Source organism: Monodon monoceros, unplaced genomic scaffold (genome assembly GCF_005190385.1).
Source record: "Monodon monoceros isolate NGI ecotype Baffin Bay Population unplaced genomic scaffold, NGI_Narwhal_1 Super_Scaffold_21, whole genome shotgun sequence".
Classification (NCBI taxonomy): Eukaryota; Metazoa; Chordata; class Mammalia; order Artiodactyla; family Monodontidae; genus Monodon; species Monodon monoceros.
In genome coordinates, this window is record NW_021703778.1 from 76686182 (window position 1) to 76700877 (window position 14696).

General features: G+C 45.6%; 1 protein-coding gene across 1 annotated transcript; it reads left to right on the forward strand.

Moving 5' to 3' along the window:
• Positions 1-5910: 5910 nt before the first annotated feature.
• On the forward strand, positions 5911-14660 carry SCAMP5 (secretory carrier membrane protein 5). Its single transcript, XM_029238466.1, has 7 exons — positions 5911-5974; positions 9126-9180; positions 9949-10077; positions 12273-12429; positions 13513-13614; positions 14047-14164; positions 14426-14660. The coding sequence occupies exons 2-7, from the start codon at positions 9174-9176 to the stop codon at positions 14618-14620; spliced, it is 708 nt and encodes a 235-aa protein (XP_029094299.1). The 5' UTR covers positions 5911-5974; positions 9126-9173; the 3' UTR covers positions 14621-14660.
• The last annotated feature ends 36 nt before the right edge of the window (positions 14661-14696 follow it).

Consider the following 14696-nt stretch of genomic DNA (forward strand, 5'->3'; position numbering starts at 1 on the left):
CTGCCCTGTGCTGGGTCCCTCCTGGAAGCCCCATCCATGACGGAACAAGGAAGAGATTGGATGAGAATGAGTGAGCACTTGGTGCCCAACAACTGTTTCAGAATTTAAGCAGTGGGAGGCACAGCAGGGATGTCTGGAAGGGCTTCCCAGAAGAGGTGGGATGTGAGAAAAATAGAAGGACTCAGAGGCGCTGATGGGGCTCTGGTTTAGGGTCAATGGAAGCAGACGGGATGGCTTGATATGATCTGCATGAAGCTGGGTTGTGTGGGAAGCAGCTCAGCCTGTGGTAGAGAAGCAAAAGGTGGTGGGTTGGAGGTTTGTAGCTGATTGACACAAGGTCTTGATTGCCAAGCACAGGATCAGTAGGGGCTACTGAAGAGTCATCATAGGACGGTAATAGCAATGCTAGGAGTGTACTGTTCTCTGAGGAATATTCATAGTTTGGGGACATCAGGGCTGGAGATATGGGATTGGGTGTGGGATAAGGGGACCAGAGGTAGAGCAAGAGGGGAAAACTTCCATCTTAGCAGATAGGCTCTGGGCAGACAGCAAGAAAATGACCATTTCTATGCCAAGGATGGGGGCTCATCCCATCCTTGGCATAGAAGGATGGGGAGGAGGGAGGGCTGGTGAGTAGGGAGTCCTGGAACTAAGCCCAGGTCCCTATCCTGATCTGAGGCCAGACTTGACTCCCTTCTCTCTGCCATGGACCTTACTCTCTTTGCTGTGGGACCTTCTGGCCTCCCAACTTCACAGTTAGAAATGGAATAAATTATAGTCTGTTTTTTTTGAACAAAATTCAGTTAGTATTTGCTGTCTTATTGATAACTAAGGAGGTGCTTCCTTAGGCCTACATCTTTGGGGGGATATGTAACACCCCCAATGCCTCCCAGCGTTATGAAAGACTCTCAGTTGAGGAATAAATTGCTACTTCTCCCATTTTTCAGTTTAAGAACTTTGGTTTGCAGAGGCCAGTCATTGCTGCTCCCCTCTCCCCCAACACAAGTATAAAGAGCAGAGAGCCTGGAACCTTCCATTCTTGTGACCTCAGCCTCCTGTACCCCTCCCAAGCCTAAATTCTCTCTGGGCTAACCATGTACAAACAAGGCAGCCTTGCTCTGTGCTCTGGCCCTGAGTGCTGGCTTTCCCACCATCCATACTTTGCTACACTGACTTCTCATTAACCATGGGCACACCTTTGGGAGACAGCCTGGGACCAGACGGGGGTCAGGTTGGAGCCAGGGTTAGAGCCTCCTTCCTTGAGGCTCCTACAATCTAGTTATTGCCCACTCTCCCCCTGCCTCTCTTCTTTGTTTCCCTGGAGGACATTAGTGCTGGACCACAGTCTCCCTTTCCACATCCCATTGTCGCATGGGGGGCAGTGCCTCCTTTGGCCACCCTTTCTACCAGCTACACCTGAGTCTGGTCATCATTGGCATGTGGCCACCTCCAAAATCTTAAACTCCAGTATCATTCTGTGACCACAGTCCAAATTCTGCTTTACCTACTTTGGGACCTCAAGGAGACCTCAAGTTCTCTGACACCTCCATTTTCTCTATCTCATGAGCATGACACCTTCTGTGTCCTTCCTGGACTCCATGGTCCAGGATTTTAACCATCCTCTGGCTCATACCTTCAATGATCATGCCACTTTGCCTGTGTGTCCCACCCCAGCAGCAGACCCCCCAATTCTGGATTCTACACTCAGAATGTGGAAAGCTTCTGGTGGCCATCACGTACCAGGGCAGTCTGGTTCTGCTTGCATGGAGGGTCTCCAGCCTCAGCTGTCCCTCCATCACTTCTAGAAACCCCTTTCCTCTTCCCGTCAGCTCTCCATTCTATTCCATGGGAGGAGTATTCCAAACTTGGACTATTATCCCAAAGCCCTTTACTCATGGAGAGGGTTAGTTGGGGGGGGGGGTTGTATGTAGGAGTTGGAACCACACTTATGTTTCTCCACTTCTTGAATCCCAGTAGAAGGAGGGCTCCTAATCTAACATAACCGCTCTGTGCTATGGGTGCTGGCCCTACGTATCTCCTGAGATACCAGTGTCTGTCAGCTCTTTCCCCCTCTACTGTATCTTCAGCCTCTCCACCGTTTTCCTTAATAATACCTTCCTCCCGGCTTATATATATGCTCAAGTCTCCTATCTGGAAAATCCTTTCTAACTGTATGTCTTCCTCTAGCTGCTGCTGTTTTAAACCTATGGCTTTGTCTCGCTAGAAAAGTGATATATGACTGTTGCAGAAATTTTAGAAAATAAAGATAAAAGAAAGACAACAAATAACTTGTAATGTCACTATCAAGAGATCACTACTATTAATCCTTTATGGTGTTTCTTTGTTGACACTAATATCCTGTATGTTATATTAAAGTCTCAGCTGAGTTTTTTGATTTAAAAAAATTTTTTTTAGGTCTTTATTTAATTTGTTACAATATTGCTTCTGTTTTTTTAAGTTTTGGTTTTTTGGCTGCGAGGCATGTGGGATCTTAGCTCCCCGACCAGGGATCAGACCCACACCCCCTGCATTGGAAGGCGCAGTTAACCACTGGACCGCCAGGGGTGTCCCTCAGCTGAGTTTTTTGAAAGATTAGTCTGCTAGACTTGTCCCTCTTCCTCTCCTCCTGTTCCCTCATTTCTGGGCAGCTGGCCTCTACCCCACCACTTCCTGAAGCTGTGACCTCCTAATGCCAAATCGGCCCATGTCACACCTGACCACTCTGTGGCCACGGACGTTGTTGACCTGGTTGACCAGTCATTAAAAAGGTTGAGATAACCTGTATTCATTGACATTAAACATTTTCATGAGCTATTGAGTGGAAAAAAACAGGTTATAAAAGAGCGTGTATAAAGTGATCTCACTTTTGTCATATATGCTTATGTATACATAAAAACCAAAAACCTAAAGGTCAGACTGTTAAAGGGGTGACCACTGAGAAGGTGGATTTTGGAAGAACTTGTATTTTCTACTTTATGCACTTTGATTTTTTTTTTTTAACTTGCAGATATTTTTATACATGTTACTAAAAAGCAACATAATTTCATTTTATTAAAAAAGAAACTTTGAGGTTATATTTTTTAAAAGGAGAAGAGGAAGAATAGAAATCTCCAGTGGCTCGCAAGTCTCAGGATAAAGCTCAAATCCTGCTCATGGCCTTCAAGGCCAGGATGACGGGCCCCTCCCACCTTTCAACCCTATTGTTGCCTTTTCTTCCTTCCTTCCACTTTGGACTTTATCTGTGTGTGCTCTACTTTCTGTTCCTTGAATTCGCCATGCTGTTACTCTCCTGACCTTCCCTTTGCATGTGCTTTCCTGGTTCTTTCCTTTCCTGGCCAACTCTTATTCATCCTCCAGGATTCAGCTCTGATATCGCTTCCTCTATAAAGCCCTCCCTGGCTTTTCCAGGATGGACCAGGGAGGTGCTCCTCTGTGTTCCCACAGCTTTGTGTACTTGCTCTCCTGGAGCACTTCTCAGGCTGTGGTGTAATTGCCCCTTGATTTAGCTGCATCGTCTACTCTTAACCATCTCACTTTCAACTCAAACGTGTCTCCTCTATTACAGAGAAAATTGAAGCAGATTTGTGGGACGTGCACTGTCCTTTCCAAGGCCTCAAACCTCCCCCATCTGCTTGCGTCATGTTCTCCTTCCCACCTGCTAGGATTGAGGCTTGTCCCACCCCTTTGCACTGGACCTCATGCTTCTCCCTCTTTCAGGGGTTTGCTCCATTAATTAACCTCTGTCTCTATTGTAATGGCAACTCTTCCCTGGATCTTTCACATCTCTAGCTTATTAACATCCTAAACAAACAACCCTCAGACATAGTCCTCCCTGGACCCCATAGCCCACCCAGGTAGTACCCTGTCTCTGTTCTCTTCCAAGGCAGGCTTCTTCAACGTGCTGTCTACATCTGCTCTCAGCTTATGTGTTCAACTATATAATTTGGCTGCTACTACCCACTCCCACCCCTCCCCCCAACTCCCAGCTGCCACGACCACCAAAGTAGTTCTTGTTGGGGTCACAGGTGACTTGCTGTTGCTGAGGGTACTGAACATTTTTCAGTCCAGCCCTTTCCATGCTGGACCTCTCAGTGGCATCTGTCGTATTTGTCCACTCTCTACTCCTGGCTTTGGAGACTTCACACTCTTCTGGTTCATCGGTTGCTCCTACTCATTCTTTGCCAGCTCATCCTCTTCTGCCTGACTTTTCTTTTCTTTTTTTAAAGCAGGTAATACGTTTACCTGATTCATAATTCAAAAAGATGTCCTAAATTTCATCAATCCTAAGATGAACATTTTATATTTCTGAAAACATTTTAATGTCTGTGTCTTTAAAATTTTGGCATCTTATCATTATAAGTTGGTGGCATTTTTTTCTTTCTTTTGTTCAATAAGATAATGATCTATCTTAAAATTGATGGTGTCTTGGATTTGATGGTATAAAGATACATAGTAAAAATTTCCTCCCACCTACTCCCCTACTCCGCATGTATTCAGTTCCTCTGGCCCCCAGGAACCACAATTATTTTTTTCTTGATGTCCTACTAGAGATTCTTTGTGTATATATTGCCAAATGCAACTGTGTATATCCCCCTCCTGACTTAAAAGTATTTATTTTTTTATTTTTAAAATTTTATTTTATTATTTTTTTAAATATTTATTTATTTATTTATTTGGTAGCGCCAGGTCTTAGCTGCGGCTCGCCAGCTCCTTAGTTGCAGCACATGGGCTCCTTAGTTACTGCAGGTGGGCTTCTTAGTTATAGCTCCAGGCTTCTTAGTTGTGGCATGCAAACCCTTAGTTGCAGCACATGGGCTCCTTAGTTACTGCAGGTGGGCTTCTTAGTTATAGCTCCAGGCTTCTTAGTTGTGGCATGCAAACTCTTAGTTGCAGCATGCATGTGGGATCTAGTTCCCCGACCAGGGATTGAACCCAGGCCCCCTGCATTGGGAGCGCCAAGTCTTATCCACTGTGCCACCAGGTCCCTTTATTTATTTTTATGAAGTATAATTGACATACATTACTTTCAAGTGTACAACATAATGATATTTATACAACATAATATTTGTATATATTGTGAAATGATCACCACAATAAGGCTAGTTAACATCCACTGCCACACATAGTTACAGAATTTCTTTTCCTTGTAATGAGAACTTTTAAGATTTACTCTCTTAGCAACTTTCAAATATGCAGTACAGTGTTATTAACTGTAGTCACCATGCTGTACCTTACATCCCTGTGATTTATTTATTTAGAACTGGAAGTCTGTACCTTTTGACCCCCTTCACCCATTTCACTCACCCCTCAGCCCCCGCCTCTGGAAACCACCAATCTCTTCTCTATGGATGAGCTTGGTTTTTTGTTTGTTTGCTTTTTAAAATTTTATTTTGTTTTAGATTCCACAAATAAGTGAGGTCATACAGTATTTGTCTTTCCTTGTCTGACTTATTTCACTTAGCATAATGCTCTTAAGGTCCATTCATGTTGTCACAAATGGCAAGATTTCATTCACCAACCCTTGGTATCTCATCCTTCTTATAACAACCATTCTAACACGTGTGAGGTGGTATCTCATTGTGGTTTTGATTTGCATTTCCCTGATGATTAGTGATGTTGAGCATCTTTTCATGTATTGATACCCGTTGGCCATCTGTATGTCTATTTACCCAACTTTTTATTTTGAAAAATTTCAAAGCTACAAAAAGTTTAAAGAACAGTGCAATGAACGCCTGTACTAGGGCACTTCACCTAGATTCAGCAGCTGTTAACATTTCGTGACATTTGCTTTGTCTATCAATATCTCTGATTTTTTTTTTTTTTTTTTTTTTTTTTGGCCGTGCCGCGTGGCTTGAGGGATCTTAGCTCCCCGACCAGGGATTGAACCTGGGCCCACAGCAGTGAAAGCACCAAGTCTTAACCACTGGACCACCAGGGAATTCCCTATCTTATTTTTTTGCAGAACCATTTGAAAGTAAGTAGCAGACAAGACACTGTATTTCTAAATATGTCAGCATGTTATCTCCTAAGAACAAAGATATTCTCCTATGTAACCACAACACCTAAGAAATTTAACATTGAACAATGATATCTACTGTTCAGGCTATATTCAAATTTCTCTCCTTGTCCTAAAAATGTCCTTTATAGCTGTGATTTAAAAATCCAGGACCAGTCATTGCAGTTGGTTGCATGTCTCTTTAGTCTCCTTTAATTTAGATGAGTCCCTTTACCAATTTTTATCTTTCACGACATTAACGTTTATCTTGGAGAATTTCCCACAGTCTGGATTTGTCAGATTCTTTTTCTTAATAATTATTTTCAGATTAAAGGTTTTGGCAATCATACTGCATTGATGATCTTATGTCCTTCTGTGTGTATCACATCATGAGGCACATAATGTCCTTTTGTCCCATTATCAGAAATGCTAAGTTTGGTCACTTGGTCTGCCAGATCCTCTCATTATAGAAGTACCTTTTCTCTCTCGTGATGAATAAATAATCTGGGGGGTGACAGACTGTGTGGCTCCCCTCTTCCCTAATCACCTTCCACCCAGTGATTTAAGCAACCATTGATAACCCTTCCCTGTATCAGTTCTGACATAGGGGTTGCAAGATAATGATTTAAAAAATTATGTCATTCCTTCTATGTTAGAACTTTTCTTTCCCTCCTCCCTTCCTTTTGTGTATTATAGTTCACTTACGCATTCTTTTCAGTGTGTTATGATCCATTACTGACATTACTCGTATTTTTTCTCCAGCTTTTTATTTTGAAAACTTTAAAGTTGAAAGAATACAAGGCACACTCATATAACTTCACTCAGATTCACCAATTGTTAGCATTTGCCACATTTGCTTTGATTCTGTCTATATCTATCCATTCATTATTTCTTATTTTTCTGAACTATTTGAAGCAAGTTTCAGATATCATGATACTTTATCCCTAAGCCCTTGAGCACATATTTCCTAAGAAAAAGGACATTTTCCTACATAACCTCAATAACATTATCACACCCAAGAAATGTAACATAGACATAATAATATTATCTAGAGTCTATATTCAAGTTTCCTCTGATATCCCAGTGTTTCCCTCTTGAACCAGGATTCAATCAAGGTTGACACATCAGTTTTTGTTGCCATGTAACTTTTTTTTAAAAAATATTTTATTTATTTATTTGGCTGCACCAGGTCTTAGTTGCGGCACACAGGATCTTTAGTTGCAGTGCTTGGGCTCTTTAGTTGTGACATGTGAACGCTTAGTTGCGGCATGCATGTGGGATCTAGTTCCCTGACCAGGGATCGAACCTGGGTCCCCTGCACTGGGAGTGCAGAGTCTTATCCACTAGACCAGGGGTCCCCAACCCCCCTCCCCCATCAGTCTGCAACCCAAGGCCTGTTAGGACCCGGGCCGCACAGTGAGAGAGCGAAGATTCATCTGCCACTCCCCATCGCTTGCATTACCGCCTGAACCACCCCCACCCCCCCACCCCTGCACAGTGCATGGAAAAATTGTCTTCCGCGAAACTGGTCCCTGGTGCCAGAAAGGTCAGGGACCGCTGCACTAGACCACCAGGGAATTCCCCAACAATCTTTCATCCAGTGAAAGATTTAGCAGCCACTGAGGATCCTTGTCTGAATCAGCTATTACATTCATAATTGCAAAATTAGGAGATTTTCTAATTCTGTCACTCCTACACTTAGTGCTAGAATTCTTCTGAAAAGAATAGCTTGCTTTCTTCCTTCCTCCCTCTTCTTTTTAAAAATAAGAGTGTCACTTTGGACTCATGGATTATTTTTTAATAATGTTATATTACTGTCATTATTTTTGTTGCTCTTAATTCTCCCAAATTTGGCTGTTGGTAGCTCCTTCAAGCTGGTGTCCTCTTGACACCAATTAGTTGAATTCCTTCTTGCTTCTGGCACCACAAGATGTTTTAGGCTAACGTTGTATTTCCTTGTCCTGGCTTGGGACCAGCCACATATTTTTAAAGTCATGAGTTCATATTGATGCCTCCAATTCAAATCCAACATCACAGGACTCTGTCTTACCTTCCTATATTCCATATTCTGTCTCCATACCTAACACTGAGAACCCAGGTTTCAACAACATGAACACATTCTCTCATATGCTGTCTGCTACAGTTCACATGACAGAGTTTCAGAATCATCACACTAGTACCAACAGTAACAGTAAACCCGCTAAGAATTCAGATTTCTTTCCAGTTGTTTTTGCTCTTGAGATATATCCCTCTAAGAGAACACAGAGTACTGAGATGAAGTCACTTGGCCAATTCTTTTTCCTGTGTGATTGTGTTATCAATTCACAGTATAGATAGCTTCATTTGTTTTTGTTTATTTCAATTTTAATGGTTCTCTCCAATTTCTTTTTTGTTTGTTTCTGTTCTTGGCAGCATTTCAAGGCTTGTGGGTTCTTAGTTCAGGGACCAAGGATCAAACCCAGCCCTGTGAGTGAAAGTGCCAAGTCCTAACCACTGGACCACCAGGGAATTCCCTGCTTTTTTTACTTAACAGTATATCCTGGAAATCATTCCATAGCAGTTCATAGAGATCATCTTCATTCTTTTTTACATCTATATATTATTCCATTGACTGATGTACCATAGTTTATTCAAACAGTTGCATTTAGGTTGTTTCTAACATTTTGCTATTGTAAAATAGTGTCATGTTGAATAACATGTATTTGTTGTTTCTTACTTGTGGGTAAATAACTAGAAGTAGGATTCTGGGGATAAAAGCAAAATATATTTTTATTCTCCTCTCCCCTCCTTTTTTTTCTTTTTTTCAATATGAAAGGTAGCATAAACTATTCTATGTCTTGCATTTTTTCAACTACTTGTAATTGTGGAGTTCTTTCCATATCAGTATTAAAAAAAATTTGTTTTTGACAGATTTTATTTATTTATTTATCTATTTATTTATTTATTTATTTTTGGCTGCATTGGGTCTTCGTTGCTGCTCTGTGAGGTGGGAGCTGCCTCCGGTTCATTCCACCATGGAAATGTGAGATGAGTCCTGCTCCAGGGAGTTTCCAGCCTGGCTGGGACTAAGAGAAGGACTAGGTTGGGTGAGCCATGATGTTCAACCTTCTCTGGCTCTTTTTCCTTCCAGTTCAGGACAAAGAGGAGTGGACAGGCCGCTGGGCCGGCTGGTGCCATCATGTCAGGTAAGGAGAGGGTGGGCCACTTGGGTAGGATGTAACAGTGAACTTAGGGTAGGGGTCCCTTTACGTCCCCTAGTTTTTGAAGGTCAGGTTCTTTCTGTCCTCTTGCCCCTGGATTTCCCCTGGTTCCCCACTGAGGCCTATTTATCCAAGACCCTCACTGTCTAGCCCTCTGTCAGACCTCTGACCCTGGGGACCAGGGGTAGCACATCCTGATGCTCTGGTCCTACTGTCTGTCTGACTGATAAGTGGCATGGATGTCTCAGTCTCCATCCTTTCTGTCACCATTACTCTCTAATACTGTGAGACCTTTTCATTCTGGTTTCTGAGTTGTCTGGTTTCCAAAGGCTCAGAGCTGGAGGGACCTGTAGGGACTATCTAGTTTGACCCCCACCCCACTGGATAAACTGAGGTCTGGAGAGGGGTAGTGACTCACCCAAGAGCATAAGTGTTGGAGTGGAGGCTAGATAGAACCCACGTACCCAGACTCACCATGCTGCTTCCTCCACCCGGAACTGGTCCCCCACTGAAGAGGGTGCTGCACCCCTGATGGACAGTGTTTATTGTTTTTATTCTTCTGAGAGACAGTGACACTGCCTCAGGGCTACTTTGGGAGACCTGAGGCAGTGGGGATAGCTGGGTGGGGATAGCAAAGTGGCCTGTGCCCACAGGGGCCAAGAGGGCAGCCCAGGCCAGGGAAAGAGTGATCATATTGGATCATCAGGGAGGGGAACATTCAGGGTGATACCATATGATGTGCCTCGCCCACAGAGAAAGTGAACAACTTCCCACCATTGCCCAAATTCATCCCGCTCAAGCCATGTTTCTACCAAGACTTTGAGGCGGATATCCCTCCTCAGCATCTCAGCATGACCAAGCGCCTCTACTACCTCTGGATGCGTGAGTGCTGTGGGATGGGGGTGGGCCATAGCTGGGGAATGGGGGAGGGGGAAGGCTGGCGGGTGCTGGGCATTCGGACGGGGTCCCCACAGGCTCGGTGTCCTTCAGCCTCACTTGCAGCATCTGTGTGGGCCAGTAAGCCTTTCCCTGCCTGACTCCTGCAGGCTCCTCTCCTGGGCCGACTCCCCAGCTGGGCCTCAGTTTCCCTCAACCTCCCATCTAGGCCTCTCCCCATCTCCCAATCACAGAGCAGCCGGGTGGGGGGTCTCTGTCTGCGGTGTAATTCCTCATTTCTTCCTCTCCTTCTCCTTTTCACTGGAGTAGTTTTCCAGGGATCCTCTGATGACTGCCTCAGGATTCTGGATTTGGAGAGGAATCCTCCCCTCAAAGCCACATTTTTCTTGCTTTCTCTGGAAAATTGCTCAAAAAGAACATTCAGCTGGGATTTAGGAGATATGGGAGGAGGCTGGGCTGGTCACTCCACTTCCCAAGTGGCAGGTTCCTCATTTATAGGAAAGAGGGTATTGTCTCAGTGATCGCTGTGGTTCCACGTAGCTCTGCGTTGAGTCTAGAGTTTTAATGTTCTAAGATTTTGAGGTTGAGAGTTTAAAAGCCCCAATTTCTCATGGTCTGTGGCAGTAGAATAATTATGGCTGGGGCACTAGATCAAGTGAGCTGGAGAGAGGTGGGACTGGGAAGAGAGATGTAAACCAATATAAAAGCAGTTTAATGTCTGTTCTATGTAAAGAGCAAATAAAATCAGTGAGAACACCAAGGTTCCAGGAAATCTGGGGGCAATAAACAGGGATGGAGGAAATACAGCTGAAACTCACAGAAAGAAATGCTTACCCTCATGATGAGGGGCCCTGAGAAGGGTGTACCTTCACAGGTGACAGCGTTGTCAGGCCAGACTTGGGGAGCACTGGCCCTGGGCTCTGAGAACTCTGCCCCTGAGAAGATCTCATCCAGGAGCTGGATTTAAGGGCTATAAATATCTTCCTAAGTCCTCACTAGGTGCCCGCCAGATGCTGTGTTCCCAAGGAAGTGTATATAACCCTTGAGATGCTTCAGGGTTCTATTCAGAAGCCAGGACCATAGATACCTGGCTGTTTGAGGCCAAGATTAAGCCTGCCTTCCTTTATTTATTCAGTAAGTCTTTGTGGGACCTTAAATGGACTCAGTCTAATGTTGGAGGAAAGGAGCACCCTTATGTCAGATGACCTGGGTGTGTGTGAGTGACAGCATCAGATGAGGAGACTTGAGGTCCCTGCTGGCTCTGACTCAAGGATACAGTGATTCCAAGGTTTAGCTAGATTATGTGGGCACAGAGGAGGGGGAGCCTGGGTGTCACTCTCGGGGAGCTTCTAGTCTGGTTGGTGGGCTGGGATTTGTACTTGGGGAAGCATGAGAGCGCCCAAGTCTTCAGGAGGTCAGAGGGATGGGAGATGAATAAGGCTGCAGTAGTGAAAGAAGGCTTCTTGGAGGAGGTGGCATAATAGTTGTCTAAGAAATGGATTAAAGAAAGACAGATCCCAGCCACTGCTGCCTGCCCCATTTAAGTGTGGAGCGGATGGTACAATGGCTTAAAGAGATGTTACCTTTTACTTTCCCCTTTTCATGCCCTACCTTGCAAGAGAAGATGGAAGATGGGTTTCCTGTGCCTTGGGCTTGGTGATTGCTGTGGGTCTGGGATGGCCAGAGGCTGAGGCCATTCTTATAAGGAGAAATTCTTATCAGGAGAAGAGCATTTCTCCCAGGCTGAGGCTTTGGGGCCCTTCAACAGGGCTTGCTGGGCTGAGGCTCTGAGTTCCTGATCTGGAGACTCTTTGTTCTCTGGATTTCTCAGATCCCCAGGAACGGGTGTGGGAGAGGGTTGGTCTGAGCTCCCAGTTTTCTTTCTCACAGTCTGTACTCCCTGTGTGTGTGTATGTATACGTGTGTCTTGTGTATCTGTGTGTGTGTATTCACTGATGTGACTTGTGGGTGTGAATCTGTACAAATGCGGTTTGCATGTGTGTTTGTATGTGTCTTCATCTTTCTGTGCTTGTGCTGTTTGCTTGTGTTTGACTGTGGGTCTGTGTTGAGTTGTGGGGGATGTGTGTGTCTGGGTGCTCATATATTTCTGCATGGGCCTTGGTGTCTGTGTGTGTGTCTGGTGTCTGTCTCTGTGTGTGCATGTGCTCCTGGGTCTGCAGTGAATAGCGTAACGCTGGCCGTGAACCTGGTGGGCTGTCTCGCGTGGCTGATCGGAGGCGGGGGAGCTACCAACTTTGGCCTCGCCTTTCTCTGGCTCATCCTCTTCACACCCTGCTCCTACGTCTGCTGGTTTCGGCCCATTTACAAGGCCTTCAAGTAAGTGATGGGTGCTGAACTCCAGCTCCTAACCCTGTCTCTTTGCCCATCTCCACTGTCTCTTCTCTACATATTTTTAATTTTAATTTTTTTTTTTTTTGCCATCCTGCAAACTCACTTTCCCTTTGTTTACCCTCAGCTCAGACTGCCAGGTAGGATTTAGGCTTCCTGGGAGCTCTAGGCTGGAGTGAGAGGGCTGGAAGTTAGAACCTTTCTCTTAGTTCCTTCCTTCCTCACTCTACCCTTGGGTGGGGGCAACATAGAAACCGGGCCTGTTCTTGTTTTCCCTTCCCCAGGCAGCTAGCTGCATGATAAGTTTTGCCAATGGGGCCACCTGTCTTGATGGAGCTGTCCATCCTTGTACCCGTGGGGCTAGCTGATTTGGTGCCAAGTGGACCATCTATCCACGTGCCAATGGAACAAGCCATCCATGTGCCACTGACACTATGTGCTAATGAGGGCATCCAACTCTGTGCCAAAGGGATTACCCACCCATGTATCAGTAGGGCTAGCTGTCTTAGTGCCAATGGGTGTCTGCCTTGTGTCAAGTGGGATTTTCAATCTTTGTGCCAATGGAGTGTCCCTCTCAGTGCCAGTGTGATCTCAAATATCTTTGCCTACTGGGCCCATCCATGTATGTGCCAATTAGGCTATAATCTTGGTGCCAGTAGTGTGTCTGTTCTTGTGCCAATGACCCTTTCTATCTTATGGGACCATCCATCCATGTACCTAGATGTCTTGGTGCCGGTAGGGCTGTCCAACCCTTTGACAATAGGTTTGTTTATTCCTGCCACAATGGACCCATCTATTTCTGTGCCAATGGGGCCAACCATCCATGTACCAGTGAGTGGTGCATTCATAAGGTGATCTCTCCCTATGTAACGTTGTACACACAGGCCTAACACATGGAAACTTGCAAAGATCCATAGGTAAACGCTGTCCTATTTTGGCCTCTTAACTAAGGCCTTTAAATGTCTTCTGTCTATTGTGTACCCACTTAAACTTGGAAGGACTTAGAAGTCTTGAAGGCAGGGAAGCCCTGGCCCTCTACCCAGGTGATGGAAGCCATCTCCTCTGTTGCAGGACTGACAGCTCCTTCAGCTTCATGGCATTCTTCTTCACCTTCATGGCCCAGCTGGTCATCAGCATCATCCAGGCTGTGGGCATCCCAGGCTGGGGTGTCTGGTAAGAGACTGGGGTGTCTGGGACTGACCCAGGGCTAGCAGGGTGGCACCTGGGGTGTGTCCTTTGCTTACTTCTGTGGACTAAGCTGCCTAGCCTGTGGGAACACCATGAGTTATTGGAAGTGTGAAAGGATTCAGGATAGTTTATAGTAGACAGAGCCATAGCATCAGAGGGGAATGAGAACCTTGCAGTGGTTTTTAGGAGTGCTGAGGGGTATCAAGCATCATGAGATTAAACTGAGGGAAGGAAGCCTTATGTCTGAGGAGCTTGTTTCCTGAGCCAAGGGTTCTTTCTGAACCACTGACACAGGCCCTTTGTATCCAATGATATCGTCTCTCCCTGTGACAATGAGATGGTCCCTTACTCTAGTGGGGTGGCTCCTGGGTACCTCTCACCATGCAAGGCAGCCCCACAGCTGGCCTATTTCTGCAGCGGCTGGATCGCTACCATTTCCTTCTTCGGAACGAACGTTGGCTCAGCGGTGGTGATGCTCATTCCCACTGTCATGTTCACGGTCATGGCTGTCTTTTCCTTCATTGCCCTCAGCATGGTATGTGGTCACCTCAAGGGTTAGAGGGTGGTGTTGGGAAGGGACTGTGATCTGTAACAACCCTTCTCCCAAGTTACAAGAGGACCCAGGGGTCTTCCAAGGGACTCACTCTGGAATGGCTTGGTGGACTTTGCTCCCAGTGCACAGGGCATGGGTGGGAGGACTGGCTTTTACGGTGACTTCTCTCCGGCTCCCATGTCTTTTCTGGATAGGCTGCCTCTTCCCTTTGATTAACCCTTCCTTGTGCTCCTCATTCTACAGGTTCATAAATTCTATCGGGGCAGCGGGGGGAGTTTCAGCAAAGCTCAGGAGGAGTGGACCACGGGGGCATGGAAGAACCCGCACGTGCAGCAGGCGGCCCAGAACGCAGCCATGGGGGCGGCGCAGGGTGCCATGAATCAGCCGCAGACTCAGTATTCTGCCACCCCCAACTACACATACTCCAATGAGATGTGAACGAGCCAAGCCTACCAGAAGCTGGCTGGGGGCCGGTGGAACGGGGGCTCAAGCCACACGTTGTGGTGACCAAGCA

Excerpts from the sequence above, each read along its gene's own strand:
- SCAMP5 (XM_029238466.1), top strand. Across the intron at positions 12,430-13,512 it reads CCCATTTACAAGGCCTTCAA|GACTGACAGCTCCTTCAGCT; the intron begins GTAAGTGATGGG and ends CCTCTGTTGCAG. Across the intron at positions 13,615-14,046 it reads ATCCCAGGCTGGGGTGTCTG|CGGCTGGATCGCTACCATTT; the intron begins GTAAGAGACTGG and ends CTATTTCTGCAG.